At 50.8% G+C, this 23,008-nt stretch overlaps 2 protein-coding genes across 2 annotated transcripts in view; one reads left to right on the top strand and one right to left on the bottom strand.

The window, feature by feature from the left end:
• Positions 1 to 9,031: 9,031 nt before the first annotated feature.
• LOC123458476 (basic proline-rich protein-like) lies at positions 9,032 to 9,928 on the bottom strand. The gene is made up of 2 exons (XM_045142515.1): positions 9,600 to 9,928; positions 9,032 to 9,509 (listed from the first exon to the last, which is right to left on the bottom strand). Exons 1-2 carry the CDS (start codon positions 9,926 to 9,928, stop codon positions 9,032 to 9,034), a joined length of 807 nt encoding a protein of 268 aa, XP_044998450.1.
• Zcchc14 (zinc finger CCHC-type containing 14) overlaps positions 9,927 to 23,008 on the top strand; it is a 67,541-nt gene continuing 54,459 nt past the window's right edge. The window contains exon 1 of the mRNA XM_004666050.2: positions 9,927 to 10,514. Within this exon, the coding sequence (XP_004666107.1) occupies positions 9,927 to 10,514 (588 nt within the window). The remainder of the gene's footprint in view (positions 10,515 to 23,008) is intronic.

Genomic DNA, 23,008 nt, shown 5'->3' with positions numbered 1-23,008 from the left:
CAAACAAACAAACAAAGAAACAAAGAAAGAAACAAAGCAAGCAAGCAGGCAGGCAGACGGCTGGAGATGTAGCTTAGTTGTAGAGTGTCTGCCTAGCATCCAAGAAGCCTTGGGTTCAGTCCCAGCACCATATAAACTGGGAGTGGCAGAACAGCATGTCTGATACAAGCACTTAGGAGATGGAAGCAGGAGGCTACATGGTGACTTCTTCAGGCCTGTCTGGGCTATATAAAACCCTGTCTCAGGGAGGAAAAAAAAAAGAGCTGGGTGTGGTGGCACATGCCTTTAATCCTAGCACTTGGAAGGAGGCGGAGGTAGGAGAATGGATGTGAATTCAAGGCCAGCCTGAAACTACATAGTAAATTCCAGGTCAGCCTGAGCTAGACGAGATCCTACCTTGAATCCTTCCCCATCCTCCCCCCCCACCCAAAAAAAGAAGGATGGGAAGGAGAATAATGACGAAAGGTGCGTTTTGTTTTTGGGATGTGGTAGGTGTGCATGCATGTGTATGTGCAGATGTGTGCGCCTTGCATGAATACATGGGGAGGCCAGAGGAGAACAGTGAATGTCCTGCCCTCTATTGCTCATCCGCATTACTCCCTTGAGATCGACTCTTCAACTGAATCTAGAGCTGCTGTTTCAGTCAGCCTCGTTGACTAGCGAGCCCCAGAAATTTTCCTTTCTCTGCCCCACAGAGCTGGGGCTATTATAGGCGTGCATGGCCACTCCCTCTGGATTTTCTTTTTTTAATATTAATTATTTATTTATTTGTTTATTTATGAGGGAAGGTGGGGGAGAAGTGTTCCAGGGCCTCCAGCCACTGCAAATGAACTCCAGATGCATGTGCCATTGTGAGCATCTGGCTTCATGTGGCCACTGGGGAATCGAACTCTGGTCCTTCCGCTTTGCAGGCAAGTGCCTTAACCACTGAACAATCTCTCCAGCCCAATTGTTTTTTTTTTCCCCCTTTGAATCAAGGTCCTACTCTAGTTCAGGCTGACATAGAACAAACTCTGTAACCTAGGCTTGCCTCAAAGTCAGGGCAATCCTCCTACCTCAAGCCTCCCAAGTGCTAGGATTACAGGTATGTCACCACTTTTGGTTTGCACTTGGCTTTTGATGTATCAAACTCAGATGGTCTTGGGCCCTCATGCTTGTATGGCAAGCACTCTTGTCCCCTGAGCCATTTCCCAAGCCCCGAACCCATCTTAAAAAAAAATAATTCATTTCAGTTGAAGCCAGCCATAGGGGTGCAAGGGATCACCACATTGATCCTTTGACTTTGGGGTTCAGTTAACATTTCTATAACATTTCATATACAAGGTGGAGACAAGTGGAACTCATGACACTGAGCTGTAATAAGTAAAATGTCTTCGTAGGATGTCATTGTGGTAGAAGAAACAGACATGTGAGGAACGCACACACATACACAAACACATACACATACACACAGCAGACACACACAAACACACACAGCAGACACATACACACACACACATACAGAGCAGACACAGGCTGAGTATACCATGGTAAGAACCCAATAGCCACTAACCGTGTGGCCTCAGCTCAGTGTGTGAGCCCCAGCACACAGCAGCGGGACACTTCTTGTGTGGAGAAGGCCTGTGGGAGTCTGGGAGCAGGAATGCCACACACTGGGAGCATTTCTAAGCTTCCTCATGGGTCACTAGCTAAAATGTAGGTTTCTGGCTTGACCCACAGGGACTCTGACTCCCTTATTGAGCTGGAGTCAGGCTTAGGACTCTATTTTATTTTATTTGGTTTTTTGAGGTAAGGTCCCACTCTAGCCCAGGTTGACCTGGAATTCACTATGGAGTCTCAGGCTGGCCTTAAACTCATGGCAATCCTCTGACCTCTGTCTCCTGAGTGCTGGGATTAAAGGTGTGCACCATCATGCCTGGTGGATTTTTTTTTTAATACACAAAGCACCATGTAGCTGAGGCCGGTCTTGAACTCCTGATCCTCCTGCTTTCATTCTCTAAGTGTAAGGATTAAGGCATGTGCCACCACATGCAGCAATTTTTTAAAAATAATTTTTGAGGGCTGGAGAGATGGTTTAGCAGTTAAGCACTTGCCTGTGAAGCCTAAGGACCCTGGTTCGAGGCTTGATTGCCCAGTACCCACGTAAGCCAGATGCACGAGGTGATGCATGCATCTGGAGTTCATTTGCAGTAGCTGGAGGCCTTGGCACACCCATTCTCTCTCTCTCTCTCTCTCTCTCTCTCTCTCTCTCTCTCTGCCTCTTTCTCTGTTGCTCTCAAATAAATAAATAAATAAATAAAAACAAAAAAATATATTTAAAAAATAATAATTTTTGAGATAAGTTCTCACTCTATAGTCAGGATGGTCTTCAACCTGGCAGCTTTCGTGTTTGTAAAAAATATTTTATTAGGGCTGGGAAAATGGCTTAGCAGTTAAGGTATTTGCCTGCAAAGCTTAAGGACCCCAGTTCAATTCTCCAGGACCCACGTAAGCCAGATGTACAAGGGTCTGGAGTTCGCTTGCAGTGACTGGAGGCCCTGGTGTGCTCATTCTCTTTTTCTCTCTGCCTCTTCCTCTCCCTCAAATAAATAAATAAAATATTTTTTAAAAAGAAGAAAATAATAACTTACTAATTTATTTGCAAGCAGAGAGAGAGAATGAGTGCCCCAGGACCTCTTGCTACTGTAAGCAAACTCCAGATGCACATGCAACTTTGTGCATCTGGCTTCACATGAGTACTAAGGAATCGAACCTGGGCTGTCAGGCTTTGCAAGCAAGTGCTTTCAACCACTGAGCTATTTCCCCAGTCCCATGGTCTTCATCTTTCAATCCTCCTGCCTCAGCCTCTCAAGTGCTAGAATGACAGTGTGTACCACCTCCCCTGGACTATCTTATTTTTTTATATATGTATGTACACACACACACACACACACACACACACACATATATATAGAGAGAGAGAGAATGGGCAAGCCAGGGCCTCCAGCCACTGCAAATGAATTCCAGACACAGGAGCTATCTTGTGCACCTGGCTCACATGGGACCTTGGGAACTGAACCTGGGTCCTTCGGCTTTGTAGGCAAGTGCCTTAACCACTGAGCCATCTCTCCAGCCCTGTCTTATTTCTTTTTACTTGATGTGTGTGTGTGTGTGTGTGTGTGTATGGGCGCGCACACACCCCACAGTGCAGCACGTGAAGGTCAGATGAAAGCCTGGGGGTATCTGTCCTCTCCTTTCACCTGGTTGAGACAGGGTCACTCTTGTTTTGCCATTGCCTGTGCCCCAGTCTAGCTGGCCCATGAGCCTCTCTGTTCTCCTGGCTCCACCCTACATCGTCCATATGTGTGTTGGGATCACACATGTGCCACTTTGTGACCAGATTTATGTAGGTGTTGAAGAACTGGACTCAGGAAGCTAGGTTATAAGCAAGTGCCTTTAACCACTGTACTATCTCCCCTGTCCAGATTTGTCATTTGAAGTAAGAGTTAAGATTGTGCCCACTAGAGAAACACAGAGTCTAGCCCAATGCCAGACATCCCTGGGGAGCAGGCCTGCTGTGGGCAAAAACCAGGGCACCAAGCATCACTCGGGGACAGTGACCTGTTTATGGCTGTGGGTGGACCTTGTCGCATCATTGCTGGAAACTGCCATGTGACGGACAACCTTGGTTGCAACATGCCACAATAGTGAACGACTTGTCCTATGTGATTCTGCCTGGGAAGGACATCATCTGTGAGTGACTGGCTTGTCAGACTCCACTTGCAACGTGAGTGACAGCAAGGCCCAACCCATGTGTAAGACCACTGTGCACCTGTGAAATGGGATGACAAAAAAAAATCCAGACTTCTTGCTGGGGTGGCGGAAATGACACAAGGCTGTCAGGAACCCATGAATGGAATAAGAAACCCCCGCCGCTGGGCATCCATGTTATTCCTCCACTTGGCCCAGGTGCCAGGGCAGAAGGAATCTAGCATGAGGGAAAGGCAGGGCACTTGGGGACTGGTGGCCAACATGTGGGCCTCGCGTGTTAGGACTGCCAGATCAGTTCAGTGACAGAAGCAAATGCAGGTATGTCATCGTAAGACTGCCTGTTTGAGTCCTGGGGACATGGCTGGGCAGGGAAGAAGGTTTGCTGCACACGCAGAGACCTGGAGTTCACTCCCCAGAACCCACACAAACAGCAAAGCATGATTGGCACTGGGGGAGAATACATTACTGCTATTTTGCCAAACTACTGTGTTGTGGCATCTAAATATTTGTTTAGCTGGGTGTGAAGGTATACACCTTTAACCCCAGCTCTTGGGAGGCTGAGGTAGGAAGATCGCTGTGAGATTGATGCCAGCCTGAGACTAATTCCAGGTCAGTCTGGATTAGAGCAAGACCTTACTGTGAAAAACCAAAAAATAAAATAAAACAGCCGGACATGGTGGCGCACGCCTTTAAGCCCAATACTCGGGAGGCAGAGGTAGGGGGATCATAAATTCAAGGCCACCCTGAGGCTACATAGTGAATTCCAGGTCAACCTGGGCTAGAGCGAGACCAACCTCGAAAATATAAATAATTAATTAAATAAAATATTGATGTTTATATTCACAGCACAGGCTGCTCTCAGCTTTGGTCAGAAAAGGTTTGCTTTTTGCTTTCTGCAGTTAATGCAGAGACTGGTCAAGTGCTGAAAATGAGTGACCAATGAGTGTACTGCCCTGTATGAGACATTTGTAACATTCCCTCCTAGGGTACGCTGCAGGAGGAGGAATAGAAGCCAGAAAGAACGTGAGAGCTGGAGAGAAGGAAGCTCTCATGTGGACAGCACGTGGCCACTGCATTCATAAACCCACAGCATCTGTGGTTACCTACCCGCCCAGGACAGAGCAGTCAACAGTCCATCATGATGATGGGGGAGGGGCTCATGAGCCCTCCCCACCCCCACCACGAGCTAACTGCAGTTAGTTTCTGGGGACTGGGGGAGTCAACTTTCTTCAATGGCTATCCACTCCTGGTAAGTGGCAGGAAGCAGAAGGGGCTCAGCAAGGTTGGGAGGAGGACAAGAGAGGGCAAAGGGAGCTGCCTACGTGATCAAAATACAACATGTATGTGTATTAAGTTGTCAAAGAACTTCTTTTTTGTTTTTGAGGTAGATTCTCACTCTAGCCCAGGAATTCACTATGCAGTTTCAGGGTGGCCTTGAACTCGAACTCACAGTGATTCTCCCTCTGCCTCCTGAGTGCTGGGATTAAAGGTGTGCACACCATGGCCAGCTTTCAAAGAACATTTTTAAAAATTTATTTATTTGCAAGCAGAGAGAGGGGGAAGGGAGAAGGAGAGAGGGAGGGAGAGAATTAGCACACCAGGGCCTCTAGCCACTGCAAATGAAATCCAGATACATTTGCCACCTGGCACCATTGGGCATTATGTAGGTACTGGGGAATTGAATTTAGGTCCTTAGGCAGGCAATTGTCTTTAAACAGTAAGCCATCTCTCCAGACTACAAAAAATTTTTGAAAAAATATTTTATTTATTTGAGAGAATGAGGTAGGGAGGGGAGGGAGAGAAAGGTGGGGTGTGATACATGCACACCAGAGCCTCTAGTCACTGCAAATGAATTCCAGATGCATGCGCCACCTTGTGCATCTGGCTTATGTGGATACTGGGAAATCAAATCTGCGTCCTCAGGCTTCTCAGGTGAGTGCCTTAACTGCTATGTCATCTCTCCAACACTCAAAGAACAAATTTTTAAAAAGATGTTTTAGCTAGGCGTGGTGATGCACACCTTTAATCCCAGCACTTGGGAGGCAGAGGTAGGAGGATCACCGTGAGTTCAAGGTCACCCTAAGACTACATAGTGAATTCCAGGTCAGCCTGGACTAGAGTGAAACCCTATCTTGAAACACACACAAAAGATGTTTTTAAAAAGCCAGGCATAGGGCTGGAGAGATGGCTTAGCGGTTAAGCGCTTGCCTGTGAAGCCTAAGGACCCCGGTTCGAGGCTCGGTTCACCAGGTCCCATGTTAGCCAGATGCACAAGGGGGCGCACGCGTCTGGAGTTCGTTTGCAGAGGCTGGAAGCCCTGGCGTGCCCATTCTCTCTCTCTCCCTCTATCTGTCTTTCTCTCTGTGTCTGTTGCTCTCAAATAAATAAAAATTAAAAAAAAAGAAAAGAAAAGAAGCTTTAAAAAAAAAAAAAGCCAGGCATAGTCCACACATAAAACCCCAGTGTTGAGAGGGATAAAGACAAGAGCATTACTGGGGCTCCTTGGTCAGGCAGCCTAACAGAAAAACACAGAGTTCCCGATTCAGTAAGAGACTCTGTCTGAAGGAAATAAGGCCAAAGAGCAAGAGGACACCCTATGTCCTCCTCTGTCCTCTGCACACATGTACATGGGGTGTATGTATCTGCACACACACGTACATACAATGCACACACAGCACACACACTCCACTCACACAAAAGCTCATCTATTCAAGGAATTTAGGGTGAATGCTACCTCTTTCTTTTGCTCCAACCCTCTGAAAGGGCTCCTCTTCCCCAAATCTTAGCCCAGAGTAAGCCACTCGGGCATGACCATAAACGCTGGCAAGTAATCTGTGCCACCCTAAATGGGACCCCACTGGGCAGGCAGCAGAGCCTACGGTGCTTCAGTAGCACTGTCCCCAGCTCACTGCTCTAGGGACAGGGGCCTGTGGCCTGAACAGCAGCTGAGCTTGCTCTCACACTGCCCACGTAACCCCGTGCCTTTGCATTGCTCCTTCAGACACGTGTAGCCCTTCTGACCAAGTCTGAGCCCCAGGGTCAGTTCTGTTTCCCCAAGGGTTCCAGAACCCACCAGAGGGACTGTGACTATGTGAGGTGTAGGTGGAGAAAAGTTGGAACCAGCACACGCGCACACATACACAGAGCCCGTGACCCGTGACTGCTTTGTGTCCGGGTAGAGTGGCAGGCTGTGTTCAGGAAGCAGCCTTGGGCTCAGGGGGACAACAGGACCTGCCATAGACACATAGAGCTTGAGAGTGCTGAGCTAGGGACAGTGACAGCCCCTTACAGCTGGAGGACGTGGATGACTCACTCACCTCCAAGCCCCCAAACCCAAAATGAAGCCTGGTCCTGAGAGTAGAGACCAAAACTACTTGTTGTAAAATCAATGGCACTGAGCCACCCTCAGGTTGAGGAGATGACCTCATATTGCATTTGCTCTCAGGAATGACCACCCAGAAAGGAGGGCTTAGTATATAGTAAGGTGTACGCTCCTACCTGCAGGCCAAGGGTACAAATCCAAGGTGTGGTGGCTCCTCCCCCTGGAGGCACAGGGGACCCTACTAGCTCCTGGGGACTCTAGTCTCCTTCACACAGCCTTGCTGCCCTTGACTCTGTGGGTGCTTTTCTGTTTCTTACAACAGTCTTATCCAATCGGGTCCCATCCCCACTCAGCACTATCTTCTCTTACTTATGACCATCACTATAGCTGCTAAGACCCTATTTCCAAATAAGAGTATGTCTAGAGGCTCCAGGTGGACATGAACTTTTAGGTGACGTTATTCAATCCAGCATGAACTTAATAGCACCCTGTTCAGAAGAAGGCAGCCGGAGCTGAGGAGGAAGAGGGGTTGTTCTAGAGGCTTCTGAGGCTCAGGCCTCTGTGCCTAGTGACCAAGGGCACTGGATAGCACTCCTACCCGCTATAGTAGCCTGCCAGGCAGGGTTCTCCACTATCATTACGGTTGAGGAACCTAAGCTAAAAGAGATTTAATATCTGACCAGGTTACACAGCCTTCAGTTAAGACCAGGAAGGACCCAGGCATGTGGGGTGGACTCTGAGGCACCTCCTACATCAGTGAGAAGCAAGGGTGGTCATTAGCTTCCTGGTCAGATTCTTTCACTTCTGAGCACTTGGATGTGGAGTGGTCACTCCTCTGCAGTTGCATAGGAGTGAGGTCCAAGAGAAGAAAAGACCTTACTACACTGTCAGCTGTTATCAGAAGTTAGTATGTACTGAGAAATCAGGTGGCGGACCTAACCGGCTTACCCCACTCCTCCTTACACTGGGCAGATCACTCAGGAAGCCAGAAAGATATGCCCAAGGGGTGGGTAGGTGACAGGAAGCAGTTTCTTAGCTGTGGACAGGCAATGCATGCTCAGACTGGAAGGCCAAGGCTGGGGACTGTCGGGCCTAGGTGTTTTCAGCACCTTGGACCATATCTAGAGGAATTCACTAACTAGATCAACACAGTCTCCTTCCAGTGACCCACCCAGATTGGGCTGTAGGACAATAAGGGGGACCCAGGCCCACACAGCCGTTCTTCCCATGAAGCGACAGCCTGCCTACACCCCCAGGAAATCAGAGGACGTCCTCCATAAAAAAAGGGTGGGGGAAGCAGGGACTACCGATTTGTTGAAAGCTCAGATTCCTGCTCTTGGCAGGTCTTGCAGCTGTAGCGTTGACAGGGTCCACGCTCCCCCTCCCCCAACCCGCAGTCCTGTGCCAGGCGAATGCCAGGGTGGTGGCGGTCCTGTGCTTCCCGCCAGATCGCTCGCAGACCCCAGGTCCATGTGTTTGCATTTTCTCGGCTCCATGAAACCTCCGGGGAGGGCAGGCATACTGGCAGGGGTTTGCTTGTCCCATCACCCCCGCCCAAGAAAGGCCAGCCGCCTCAAAAATGCAGGTGGGCCCTCTGTGAGCTCACCACCTTCCTACAAGCCCCCCCGGGACGGTTATTATTACCCTCCTCTTCCCTGGGAGGCGCCCTGGGCTCAGAGAGACCAAGTGACTTGTCCAAGGTCACACAGCCCAGCAGGGACAGGTCTAGCGTGCGAAGGCCCCCCCACCTTCTCCGAACCCCACCTCCGGCAAGCTCATCCGAGCCTGCCGCTACCTCCTTGGGGTAACGCTTCGGAATAAAGCAGGAAGGCCCAAACGCCTGGCTTTCCAAAAAAAAAAAAAAAAAAAAAAAAACAAGGCTCCGGGCAGATTTGCGGGAACAAAAGCGCTCAGAAATCCACCCCGGGTTTTCCCCACTCGCCGACCTCCGCCAACCAATCAACCAATCGAGAAGCGTCGACGGCCGGGGGGGCGGGAGGAGGCGGTCCCCACGTGATCGACAGCCCCCCGGGAAGGCGGGGTCGCGGCGCGGACGAATCCCGTGGCGGGACCGAGACAATCCCGTGCCGAAGACGGGCGACTGGGCCAATCAGCGCGGGGGGGCGGTCCCGGCCGGCCCGGGCTGTCGCGAGAGACGGCCACCCCGCCCACTTGTGCTGGCCGCGGCCGCCCGTGCTCGCGAACGCGCTGCGCTCGGCTCCCGCCGAACCGATCCGTCCGCGCGGGCAGCTCCGGCGGCGGCGCATCTCTCCGGATCCCTCCGCCGCACCGCACGCCAGGCCCGTTCGGGCGCCGCGCCCAGCGCTCCGAGGCGACGACGCCGCGCGGCCCCGGGGTAACGGCCGGCCTGGGCGCAGGCGCGGGCGGCGGCATGGCCGGGGCGGCTCCGTCGGGGGGCGGCCCGCAGTGACAGACCCTGCGGCGCGCGGGGAGATGGGGGCGGCCGCCTCCCGGGCGACGACGACGACGACGACGAGGAGGAGCAGCCGCCGCCGCCGCCGCGCACCGGCCACCGCTGGGGACGGGCGCGGGCAGGGAGCCTCCCCGTGAGCGGGGGGCCCGAGGCCGCTCGCCGCCCCCGGCCGCCCCGGCCCCGGCCGCCCCGGAGCCCCCCGGCCCGCGCACGCCAGCTCGCCGGCTCCTGGCGGGGGATTCGCCCGGTCCGCGCGCACCCGGCCCCCGCGCTCGCCCGCGCCTGCCTCGCGGCTCCCGCCCGGCTTCACCCGGCCCGCGCGCCCCCGGCCCCGGCGCGTCTCGGCCGCGGCCCTCCGCGCCCCCCGGCCGCCTCCGCGCGGTCCCCGGGCCCGGGTCGCGGCGCGGCGCGGGCGGCAGCATGGTGGAGAAGCGCTGCCCGCTGCAGAGGGACGGCGTGTACCGCTGGTTCTCGGAGCTGCCGTCGCCGCAGCGCGTGGAGTTCCTGTGCGGCCTGCTGGACCTGTGCATCCCGCTGGAGCTGCGCTTCCTCGGCTCGTGCCTGGAGGACCTGGCGCGCAAGGACTACCACTCGCTGCGCGACTCGGAGATCAAGGCCAACAACCCGGCCGACCTGGGCAGCCTCACCAACCTGACGGACGAGGTGGTGCGCAGCAAGCTGCTGGTGTCGCTGGCGCTGCTGGGCTCGGAGCAGCGCGAGGCGGCGGGCGTGCTCTACCGCACGCTCACGCACATCGACTCCATCATCCATAACTACGGACTGCAGCTCAACGAGGGCCGCACGGGCGATGAGTTCCTGCTGCTCTTCACCATGGCCTCCAACCACCCGGCCTTCAGCTTCCACCAGAAGCAGGTGCTGCGCCAGGAGCTCACGCAGATCCAGAGCAGCCTGAACGGCGGCAGCGGAGGAGGAGGAGGGGGAGGCCCCGGGGGCAAGAGCGCCCCCGGGCCTGGCAGCACGCTGCCCACCTGCCCGGCCTGCCACAAGGTACGAGTGCGTGGCCGCGCGCGCGGGGTGCGGTGGGGAGAGGGCACCCCCCCCCTTGGCTCCATCCCAAATCCCCACTCGGATTGTACCCTCAGAACAGCCCAGGTCTGGCACCCCAGCTCTCTTCCGCGCCCCAGGCCTGCTTCCCAGCCCTCTGTCGCCCATCGGCAGTCCCGTGGGGCCTACTGCTTGGGCGTCAGAGTTCACGGCCCTTTTGTGTGTCCTGTTTTACATCCAACATTGGAAGCGATAAGGCAGGCAGGCCTCTGTCCACTCCGACTTTAAGGTGACAACTCAACATTGTGTCGCCTTGGTCTCTCAAAACCGTGCTTATTACCATAAAAGAAAGGAGCGGGCCTCGGAACCATGGGGAGGTGTTTCCGAGAAGGCTCTAGAACCTGGGCCCACGTGGGCCCTGCTCCTTGCGGAGGCACAGGTGTCCCCAGACCGGTGTGCAGGTGGTGACGGCTCCACAGGCAGGAGCGTGTGCATGCCAGGAGGAGTAGAGTGTGTGTCTGTGTGAGTACGTGTAGGGTGTGCATGCTGGTGAGTGTGCGAGTGTCTTGAGAGCCAGGCCGCTGTGACAGAGCCCTTGGAGCCTCAGTTACTCCGCAACAGTTATCACCAGTGGTCTGTTGGCCAGAGATAACCTGTGCCCACCAGGACCAGACGCGAGTTTAGGGATGTCAGGTTAACTTGCTGGGCAGCAAGGGCTTCGTCGTCCACCCGGAAATGTGAGCTTCAATCCAGTGTTTGAGTGCTTGGGGCTCCCACCATTTCTCACAGCCCATGGAGCCTAGGCCCTGCACTTGCCTTGAGAGCCAAGGTCCCCACAAGAAAGGTGAGCACTCACCCCTGCTGGGCATCTGTAGCAGTAAGGCCACAGTCAAGGCCCACCTGCTCCGCTCTTTGAGCTCTTTGAAGTATTTGCCAGGGTGGTGGTGGCCGAGAAAGCTGTCCGGTAGCTAGGATTTTTTTTTTCTTTTCCTCCCTTTTTATTTTAGCTTTCTTTGAACCTTTGTTTGTGGCTTCTCCTTTTTAATGTCTTTAAGCAGTGGTTGTGGTTTCTATGGTGTCTTATCTTTTTGGTGACATTTCTCTCAGACCGTGGTTTTTCCTATCATACCGTCCGTCCCCCACCCCCACCCCGAAATGCCTCTGTTGTGTGGTGGTTAGTTGTCAACTCGGGAAAATGAGTCTGCTGTAGTGAGCTGTCAGCCTGAGATGCTAGCACACTGTCCCCATGGTCCCTCACCTGCTGTTAGTCCTGTCTCTTCCTTACACTTGCCCTGCCTCTGCGGCAGCTGGACAGCTCTGTAAGGGAAGCTCACTTGAGCTTCAGATGAGCCCTTTGATGCCAAAGGTGATGACTATTATTTTGGTAGTGCAGTGAATTCAATCCACAATAAAAGTCTTGGTCTAACCCCCCCCCCCCCAACTGAGCTTGGAGCTTGGGCCTTGAGCATGGTAGGCTGTTCTGCTACTGAGCTACAGCCTCAGCTCCCCCCAAAATAAGAGACCCTTTCTGTCAAGCAGAAGTTCATGATGAGATGGAGGGGCTAACCTAGTCCTTGGGTCCTGGACAGAGGTTCACCAGCTGTGTGACCTCAGCCACCATGTTCTCACCTCAGTGCCTGCCTGTGCAGGGAAGCTGGAGGACTCGGGGGGCCATGTGTGCTGTTGATGCATTTTGCAGAGGTGTGCTTTTATAGTTTGAACCGTTGTGTCTCTTGCCTCAAGCGGTCCTGCTTTTATGGAGCTTGAAGCTGGCATGGTAGCTGACAAGCTTAGGGTCATCTTGGGAAGCTTGAGGTGCCGCTTAACCTGGCAATGTGGGCTTACTGACTGGGCAACACTGCCGAGGCCTTGCTTGCACATTTTTTAACAGCCACTGATTTTCTCCCCCACTCTGACTCCTCCATGTCACTTCAGAAGGGACTTTAGCTCTCAGCTCCTTTGCAGCCCTAAATCTGAGGTTTGGTGTTGACAGACCTCTATGCCCTGTGTTTGCCTGCTCAGCTCTGAGCTGTGTGGGATAGGACAGGGAGGGAGCCTCCAGAAGAGCCTCGAATTCCTTCCCAAGCTGTTGGACTTTGTCCTGGGTCCGAAACTCCAGCCTCCCTGCATTTTCCTCGCAGGAGTGCACATGTGGGTTGTTTTTACAATTCTTTGTCCTGTTTACATTTTAACTATACTTTTTGAAGTGCTCATTATTTGCAGCCACTTCTCCAAACCCTCACTTTAATTTCTTTTTTTTTTTTAATTACCTGCTTGCACGTGTGTGTGCATGTGAAAAAGAGAGTGAATGTGTCTTTGGGTGGACCCAGGGCCTTTTGCCACTGTAGATGAATGAACTCCAGATACATCTACCACTTTGTGCATCTGGCTTTATATGGGTACTGGGAAATTGAACCAGGGCTGGCAGACTTTGCCTTTAACTGCTGAGCCATTTCTCTAGCACAGCCCTCATTTTTTAAAAAATTAAAATTGGAGTTACAGTTAAAAAAAAATTTTTTTTTTAAGATAGGGTCTCATTATGTAGCCCAGGCTGATCTTGAACGGGTTCTCCTCCTGCTCCTGTCTACCAAAGGCTGAAATGACAGGTGTGTTGGGTGTGGGGGGTACTCGGTGGTTGTGGCTGCTTGCTTGCTGCTTCTTCTTTTTTTTTTTTTTGTTTTAGGAGGTAGGGTCTCACTGTAGCCCATGCTGACCCGGAATTCACTATGTAGTCTCAGGGTGGCCTCGTACTCACGGCGATCCTCCTACTTCTGCCTCCCGAGTGCTGGGATTAAAGGTGTGCACCGCCACACCCTGCTCTTCTTTTAATATTTATTTATTTGCAAGAAGAGAGAGAGAAAAAAATGACTGAGTATGGGCATGCCAGGACCTTTAGCTGCTGCAAATGAACTCTAGATGAATGTACCACTTTGCATCTCTTCAGTACATACATATATGTGTGTGTGTGTGTATGTATATGTATATGTATATATGAATTCTTCTTTCTTTATTTTATTATTATTATTATTTTCCAAGGTAGGGTCTCACTCTAGCTCAGGCTGACCTGGAATTCACTATGTAGGCTCAGAGTGGCCTCAAACTCGGCGGCGATCCTCTTACTTCTGCCTCCTGGGTGTTGGGATTAAAGTCATGCACCACCACACCCAGCTTCTTTGAATATTTTTATTTGACAGGGGGAGACCATGCCAGAGCCTCTGCCACTGCCTAGGATATCCAAACACTTGTGCCACTTTGTGTATCTGGCTTTACATGAGTACTGGGGAATTGAACCCCAGCTGACAGGCTTTGCAAGAAAGACCTTCAATGGCTAAACCATCTCTGTAGCCTCAAATGTGGCTTGCTTTCAGAAGGAAGCTATAGCAAACTGATGGGGTGAGTCTCCCTGCATGCTATTGACTTACTATTCCTTAGGCAGGTCCCAGGATACTTCCAGCAAGGACCACCGTGGGTTGACCCACTGCTGTGCATTTTTGAGTTTTATTTCAGCAAAAAACACGTGGTCTTGGAAGCAGCTTAATTATGACTTTGCTAGTGTGGTACATAAGACTGTAATCCCAGTGCTTGGATGCTGAGACAGGAGGATTGATAGCCCAAGCTACAGAGTAAGATCCTGTCTCAAGAAAAGAAGAGCTGCTTTAGTCTTGTCTGTGACTGGTGTGGTGTGTGAGGGCATCCACCTGAAGCTGACCTGGTTGGCGGCTGCCATGGCTGACCTACAGGTCATCTGACCTCCTCTGAAAGAAACCTGACTCCTCTAAGCAGTCACTTCCCTTCCTTCACATCTCCACTGCCACGCTTCCAACTGTCTATGGATTTGTCTTTTCTGATCACCTCCTGTGAGGCACATACTGTTTGTCCTTTTGTGACTGGATATCCTGTGGTTTTGGGTCTTCCCTCTTAGAGCATGCACTAGCACTTTGCTCCTTGGTATGGCTGAGTAATAGTCCATCACCTGGATGGACTGTGGTTCACTTATCTGTTCATTGGTGGGTGAGTGCTTGGACTGATCACTTAATTTGAAGTTGTCATCATTAGCCCCTCCTTCTTAACATCATCGCATATTACTTGGCACACTGTCAGCATTATGGCTCTTCCGGGGACCTGGTTCTTGGGTTAGCTTCCACCTTATGGATTACGGGGCTGTGCTGCCCAACCCGGGCCCAGCCTCTCAGCACTGTGGTCTGGTTTCTAAATCAAAGTAGGAGGAACACGCCAGGTGAGGCCGGTGGAGTTGGTTGTGGGTGGGCCCTGCTGCAGGAGTGATGGGTGGGGTGGGGTGGGGCCCGGTGCCAGCTGACTTCTGCCCCAGCAGCTTCCTGTGTGGATGACAACACAACTACTTCATGTTGAGATGATTTTTCTTAACAGGGTGCTGAAATGTTTTAAGTGCCTTGTGCTGGGTACATTGGGGCTGTGGTCTTCCTTTGGACATATGTGTTGTACTGTCTGTTTCAGTTTTCACCATGTGTGCTCTAGGGCAACCCCTGTATATACTATGAATTAGCACAAATGTTTTGAGTAAATCTGCTGGCAATCTCTTGCCCAAGGCAAGGGCAGCTTCCACATTACTGCTTCATAAGCTCTTGCAAAGCTTCACAGTTGAAAGGTGAAATGCTGGGCAGTTGATCTTGTGGTTGTCAGGTGAGGTGAGGCCAGGCTTGGTTTCTCCTTTTACCCTGAACTCTTCCCTCCACCGCCACAAGTCACCTAACATTCCCCAGAGCAGAGTGAAGTGAGAGCATAAACTATGCACAGCAGCCCCATGTGGCCTTTGCTCAGGAGGAGCTGGGACCCGAGGTCATGGGGTCACAGTTTGTTTCTAGAGTCAGCATTTGTTCACAGGGCAGTCAGGCACCTCCCGCCCCTGAGCCTCGGCTCTCTGTGTACCTTGCTCCGTGTCTGGCTGCCTGGTGGGGACACTCAGCATATGCGCTAAGTAACTGCCTGTTTTCATAGTGACATACCTGATGTAGGCATCAGGACGCCTTTTTGGTGGCATGTCCTCCACAGAGGCCTGGCTAGGCCTCGGTTGCAGCAAACCTGCCCTAGTCTATGTGACACTGTAATGACTGTCCTGTGCCCTTACAGTGTGGTCCTGACATTGCGCTCACATCAGCTGGCCCATTTGCTTCGTGTTTGTTTGCCTCCTAAACTGGAGTACTGGCTTGCAGATCCCCAGTGCTGTGTCTTGGGATCCAGTGGATACCATGCTGTCACTGTGTACACAGGAGCAATAGGGCAGAACGGCTCAAGTTGCCTTGCTGCCATTGCTGAAGCCTGCGGTTTACTCATGTTCCATTCTGCCTGTTTTCACCATCATTCTGTATGATGCAGTCACCTTGTCTTTGGGTTGAGAACGCAATGGAATAGATGGCTTCCCAACATATTTGTACATGAGATTTAGGCCTTCCAGAGGGAAGCGGCTATCCCTCCCTAGTGCACTGTGTTTTTGAAAGCATGGCTGCTGGCTCCTTAGAGACAGCGCAGATCACAGTGAACTGTGATCCTGGGAAATTTTTCTATATTAGGATCCTCCCACCAGCAGAATGAGGCTTTAGAAAAGGAGTCCTTTCTCCTGGAGACTCACTGGAAAGTGAGACTTTGGGTGCTCTGACTTTGGACCGTAGCTGTGACTTGTGTGCTTAGAAGTTAGATCTAGCAAGGCAGTAGACAGATTGGCTGTAGAAAGCAAGCACATTGTAGAAACAGTCAGTACCTGTCAAAACTAAAGAGATGCCACTTGGGAGGCTGAACAGGAGAATTGCCATGAGTTTGAGGCCAGCCTGGGCTAAGAATTAATAAAAAACCAGGTCATTTTTGAGCAGTGGTTTGTTATTGGGGTAGAAAAGCCTGTAGCTGTTTAACTGGAGACCAGGGCAGAAGACCAGGTGTCTCTCCTTTTGCAGCTCTTCAGGATGCATGGCCAGGACCGAAGGAGCAGGTCAGGTCCAACCAGAACCAGGAGCAGCCTGTTCTGGGCCCTGCAGCAGCCAGCACAGCCATTAGGCTATCATCTGCAGCTGCATGTGGACAGCCCTAGGAAAAAGGTCTAAGACTGTCTCATCCTCAGTTTCCCTCTGGACTGCTTGGCCTGAGGCCATATCTCTTGGTGCCATCCTCTATTTCCTCGGGGACATCGCAGGGTCCGTTGTCTGAACTTTGCTAGGTGTGCTAGTGTCTCTTGCCAGTGCAAATGGAAACCACACACTTGTGCCACTTTGTGCATTTGGCTTTATGTGAGTGGTTGAGGAATTGAACCTGGGATGGCAAGCTTTACAAGCATTGACTTTAACTGCTGAGGCATCTGCCTAATCCCTAAAATGATTTTTTTTTTTTTTTTTTGATTTTTGAGGTAGGGTCTTGCTGTAGCCCAGGCTGACCTGGAATTCACTGTGTAGTCTCAGGCTGGCCTTGAATTTATTTATAGCAATCCTTCTGCTTCTGGCTCTCGAGTGTCACAAACTTTTATAAGTACTTTTTAAAAATACTGATTTGAGAGAGAGAATATGAATGGGCAGGCTGGGGCCTCTAGCTGCTGCAAACAAACCCTAGATGTTTGTGCCAGCTTGTACATGTGGCTTTGTGTGGATACTGGGGAATCATACTCAGGCCCTGTAGTCAAGCACCTTAACTGCCGAGCCACCTCTCCAGCCCTGTTACACACTTTTGTCAGTCTCTTTGGCATGACTTCTGAGTTTGTGGTATATATAGAAATTTGTTGTAAGTCAAGTATATTATGCATGGTCCATGTCATATCACATATATGTTCATGTGACATACCATGTGTTCAGCTGTAGTCTTGGGCCAGAGATTCTATAGTCTCTTTCACAGTCAACTAGTCCATCTGTGCTTTGTCTTGTGGAAGTACAAAGCTAGCTTGATGCTTTCCAGGTGACAGCCCATTCGTCCTATTCTGTCTGTTGGGGCTGTTTGCATTTGCCTCTGGACTCTGTCCAGGTCCCTCTGCTTTGTTTTGTTTTGTTTGTGCTTTTAAGTTATTTAACTTATTTCCTTTTTTTTGTTTGTTTGTAGTCTCAGGGTGGCCTTGAACTCACAGCAGTCCTCCTATGTGCTGGGATTAAAGGCATGTGCCACCACGCCCGGCCGGCCTTTTTTTTTTTTCCCCGTACAGCATATGGATGTAGAGTATGGCTGGTATGCTGTAATGTACTTCCTTGAAATGGGGTCTCCCTCAACTTGAAACTGCTGTTTTGTCAGCGTGCCCCAGTGATTCTCTGGTCTACTCCTGTCCTAGACTGGGGTTACAGATGTGTGTAGCTTTTTAATTTTTTTATTTTTTTGGTGCTGGAGATTGAACCTAGGGCCTTGTGCATGCTACCACTGAGTTATGTCTCCCGCCCTTTTTTTTGTTTTGTTTTGTTTTTCTCCCGCCCTTTTTATGCAGGTTCTAAGGAGTTGAATTTGGGTGGCCTCTAGCCTTCCTAGTCCCTCATTCTTAAGTGGCAAATACACTGAGCCCTCTTCTAGCCCCTTAACTTACTTTATTTTGAGACAGAGTATCACTGTGTAAGCCCAGGCTGGCTTGGAACATATGACCCTCCTGCCTCAGCCTCTCCAATGCTGGTACTGCATGTCTGCATCACCAGGCGGTTCTCTGGAGATGGCTCTCCCTGTGTGAACTGGAGTCTCAGTCCTCGTGTTCCCAGCCACCTCAGGACGTGGCTTCTTGGTTTTGATTGTGAGCAAACATGGCTGCCAAGCGGCTTCCCACATGGTGCCTTGCGGGGTGGGGTGGGCTGGGGCCAGCTGTGCTTGGTTAGCTTTCTGGCATGGTTGCTTTGCCTCCTGCTTCTCTGGATGTTTGGTTTGTTTCCTGCCTGCTTTCTGCTGTGCTTTTCCTTTTCCTCTTTTTCTTCTTTAAAATTCGTAATATTTTCAGATTTGGTTCTGCCATTGAATTAAGAAAAAATCATGCACCCAACCAGTACTAGAGCTGTAAGTGCTCAGGCAAGCTGAAGTCCGGCCGGCAGCACCCGCTGACCCGGCATAGCTTGTGTTGGTTCTCTCCATCCATGTCCTGTCCTCCCCATACCCCATACCAGCTCCCATCTCCTCCTGTTGCTGCTCCCCACCACACTTCCACAGGACACATACATGACGGTGGGGCACATAAATGGTACACACGGGTACATATGTGGCAATGGGTCTACATAATGGTACATAGGGCCATGTACGTATATGGTATGTGGTAGGTAGATGATGCCTTGGGGCCATGTATATGGTCATTTCTTGGGAAGACTTGGAGTGGGTGTGATTTGCCAGGGAGCCAGGCCAGTGTAGTAGAACTCCACCTCCTTCCAGGTCAAACCCACACCCAGGAATGCCAGTGAGGAAGCATCTCCTTGTAGAATTGAGCCGTATCTTTGTTCAGAGTTGACTAGGAGCAGCATTACAGCACCTCGGTTTTGTTTTTTAATTAAATCACCAGGAAGTTTGGTGCCTTAGCTCTCTTTGGAAGTAACAGTGACATACTCACCATGTGACCTAGGTTTGTTCTGCATAGCAGTTGTCTCTGTTGGTCGTAGCAAGGCCCTGCCTGGCGCACAGGCAGCACAGCATGTCTGTGTCTGCACCCGCCGGTACTTGCAGCCTTCTGCTGCTGTCTCCTGGGCTCTTGTCTGCTACGAGCCTTTGCCGAAGTGGCTCAGACTGTTCAGTGGTGCCCTGTTGCCCACTTCTTGGCTCACACATGCAAATCCTGTTACGTCCTTACAGTAGATCTTCTGCCCTGTGTGATCATAGGTGTCTGACTTTCTATCACAAGACTGACTCACCAGAGCAGATCCTGCCAGAGCCCAGCACTCTGCTCCCTGGAGCGCCTGTCAGGCCAGCAGGAGGTGGGCAGGTGCTTGTGGCAAGCTCCTCCTGGTGCAGGTGGTTTCCTCAAGCTTGCCTTCCTGGTGGCCATGGATGGAACTGCTGTTCTTGTGCGCTGTGGACCATTTCTTTGCCACTATCATTTTAACTTTAAACTATCTCCAACACTGGCTGCACAGGCTCTTGGGAGAAACACACTGATGTGGTGCTTGCTTTTCTGTTGTCCTCACTGCCAACACATGGGACACAGCAGGGTTGTGAATGAGTGTGCAAGGCAGCAGAGCCACTGCAAGGCACTGGTTTATGTTGGAAGGCTGATCTCCTGTGGCCTGTGGGGGCCTAATTCATTTTTATGGGATAAATGTTAGTGCTATGCAAAGCTAGCTTGTTGTTTGTTCCTTTTAATGATCATGCAACTCTAGATCGTGGAAGCTGGGTTCTGTAGTTGGTACTGAATAGCAATAAACAGAAAAGTGTCATCACTCCAGTGAAGGTGTTGCCTGTCTAACCAGTGATATCAGGTTCATCATGAGATGGGAGAAGACCAGGGTCCTTTCCAATTTGAAACTCACATGCAAGTATCAATAGGGTTAGATAGAAAGGAATTACTATAGTCTTCGTCTTGTATGGACTCAGAAGGACCTAGTTAAAGCATGCAGGAGTAGGAAATCGAGAAATGTCATAACTGAGACTCACAGAGACTGCTGATAGGTACTGCAGAAGGAATTTATGGAGCAGAGACTCATTCACTTCTGGATATCATTCTGGGAATGGCGTTGGTAGCCTAGCTGTGGCACACTTGGTAAGGTTGATGGGTACTTAGCAGGGGCTGAGCAGCTGAAGCAAGCACAGCTTTGCCCAGCAGGGTACTCCTGGAGTGTCAGAGATGAGGCTTCCCATGCAGGGTGCTTCGGGTCAGAGTGGGTGGTGTGCTGTGAGGGCAGCTCTTCTGAGAGCTTGTGAAGGCCACCTGCACTGTAAAGAGGGGCCATCAGTGATAGTTGGGGAAGAATTTACCTACTGCTGGATCGCCTTGGGATTATTAGTAGAGTGAGAAGTAGAGAAAAGGAATCTGAGGAGGGGCAGACGCATGGTAGTGCCCACATGCTTGCCTCTGTTCAGTGTGCACAGGGATTGTGTTAAATCACTACCACCCATGAGGTGAGGTAGGTGGCTCGTGTCCCTTTTGTACCCCTTCCAGTACTGAGGAAGTAGTTCAGCATACATAGGTGACATCAGTAAGTGACTTTATTATGTGGAGCCAAACATATGGTATTTATTTTTTTAACGTCTTCATTAGAAATTGAAGCCAAAGAGGACGAGATGGGGGAACCTAGCTCCCCCAAACATCTGTGGAGCAGAGTAGCTCAAAACGCACAGCAGCATAGTCCTTCTCAGGCGGCACCCAGCCATATAGTGTTCAGTTCTACCTTACTCACACTTAGTGAAATGCATGGATCTTAAGTGTGTCATTTAAGCTCTGACAAATGTGTGAGCCTGTGTGACACAACCTTCTGTCAAGATAGATAATGGGGAGGTCAACTCAGAGGTCACCCCATGCTGTTTTCCTCTAGCTCTCACCTTCATTCCCCATACCCCATGGGCTGCCTTTTTCTTTTTGGTTTTCCAAGGTAGGGTCTCACTCTAGCCCAGGCTGACGTGGAACTCACTATGTAGTCTCAGGGTGGCCTCGAACTCACCACTATCCTCCTACCTCTGCCTCCCGAGTGCTGGGATTAAAGGCGTGCGCCACCATGCCTGGCTTTTTTTTTTTTTTCCTACTCTACTACTTTGCCACTGTTAATTAGTTTTTCATAGTCTTGAAAACTTTATTTAGCAGAATCATGAATTCTACTTTTTTTCTTCCTGGCTTTCTTGGCTGCTCTGGGGATTTTCATGCTGTTGGTAGGCATTCTTATCCCTCAGGCCTGTTTTGAGTGCACCAAGCTCCACACCTGCGCTGCAGCCTCTCTCAGGCTGCTGGACAGCTCCTGTGCCTGCCACAGAGGCCCTAAGCCCACAGCTGAACGTCTTTGTTTGGACAAGAGGAAGATAGAGGCTAGGGTGGAGCTTCTTGGAGGAGCCCTTGCCTGGAGTGCAGAAGGCCCTGGGTTTGTCCCAGCACCACACACACAGAAGGCAAGCTGTGGTGGTGCACACCTGTGAACCCTAGGACTTAGGAGGACCACATGATCAAGGCCAGCCTGGGCTATAGAGAAAGACGTTGCCTAAAAAAAAATAAAAAAAAAAACAGGAAGGTGAGAGAAAGGAATGGAAGGATCCAGGCATGATGGCAAATGGCTTTAATTTCAGCACTCCAGAGACTGAGGTAGGAGGAACACTGTGAGTTTGGGGCCAGCCTGAACTGCTTCCATTTCAGCCTGGGAATAGAGTGGAATCCTGCATCATAAAAATAAAGCTAACAGGGCTGGAGAGATGGCTTAGTGGTTTAGGCTTGCCTATAAAGCCTAAGGACACAGGTTCAATTCCCCAGTACCCCCATAAGCCAGTTGTACAAGGCAGAAGCACGTGGGTCTGAAGTTTGTTTGCAGTGGTTGGAGGCCCTGGCACACCCATTCTTTTCTCCCTCCCCTCTCATAAATAAATATCTTTAAAAAAATAACAACAACAAAAAAGAATAAAGCTAGGCGTGGTGGCACACACCTTTAATCCCAGCACTCGGGAGGCAGAGGTAGGAGGATTGCTGTGAGTTCAAGGCCAGCCTAAGACTACATAGTGAATTCCAGGTCAGCCTGGGCTAGAGTGAGACCCTACCTCAAAAAAAAGAAGCGAGAGAGAGAGAAAGGGGAAGACTTCATTTACTATTTTAAGGCTTTTTCTTCCTCATGAAGACCCACTTCCTCCTGTTTCCTGTTCTTCAGCTGCTCTCTTCAGCCATGCTGGCAGCCAGGGAGCCCCGCCACAAAGTCTAGCTTCCTCTCACCAGGGGGCGCTTTGCCCTTGCTTGTCTTGAAGAATATTGTCACTGGGTGGTCACCCTTCGGCTTGGGTCCAGGTCCTCTATCTCTGGTGTTTGTGCTTTCCTGGTTCTTGGTGATTTCTGAATGTTCTGGAGCATTTATACCTTCTGCCAAAGTTGGGAGATTTTTCAGCCAAACTTTCCTGTGTCCTGTGGCTGCTGCCACGTTTGCTGTGCAATCTCTGTTGAGCTGATTGGATGGCTATGGGCCAATCTTCAGATCCACCAACGCTTCGTGTACCTCCAGCCTGCTGCTGAACCTATCAAATACAGTTTTAGTTCAGAAATAACATTTTGTAATTCTGAAAATTTCAGTTTTAAATTATTCTTAAAAAATTTTAAAATTTATTTATGGGGGGAATTGGGAGAGGGAGAAAGAATGGGGTGCCAAGGCCTCCAGCCACTGCAAATGAACTCCAGATGCCTGAGCCACCTTGTGCATCCTTTCTTTATGTGGCTACTGGGGGATGGAACCTGAGTCTTTAGGCTTTGCAGGTAAGTGCTTTAACTCCTGAGCCATTTCTCCACCATCACCACCACCCCCCATTCATTTTTAAATTCTGTTTCTTTCTTAATCCTTTGGTTTTTCCAGCCTGGCAGGTTCCCCTTGTCTGCCAGTCCAGTCAGGACAGAACTCACGCAGGCTTGGCCTCTGCCA

Source organism: Jaculus jaculus, chromosome 1 (assembly GCF_020740685.1).
Source record: "Jaculus jaculus isolate mJacJac1 chromosome 1, mJacJac1.mat.Y.cur, whole genome shotgun sequence".
Taxonomy (NCBI): Eukaryota; Metazoa; Chordata; class Mammalia; order Rodentia; family Dipodidae; genus Jaculus; species Jaculus jaculus.
Note: the sequence above shows the minus strand (reverse complement) of the source record. Positions and strands in the feature narration are given on the sequence as shown.

What these genes read in the sequence shown, in the direction of transcription:
- LOC123458476 (XM_045142515.1), bottom strand. Translation starts at nt 9,928, where the DNA reads ATGCTGCCGCCCGCGCCGCGCCGCGACCCGGGCCCGGGGACCGCGCGG. An exon ending in CCCGTCCCCAGCGGTGGCCG is followed by an intron (nt 9,510 to 9,599) that starts GTGCGCGGCGGC and finishes CGCGCGCCGCAG; the next exon opens with GGTCTGTCACTGCGGGCCGC.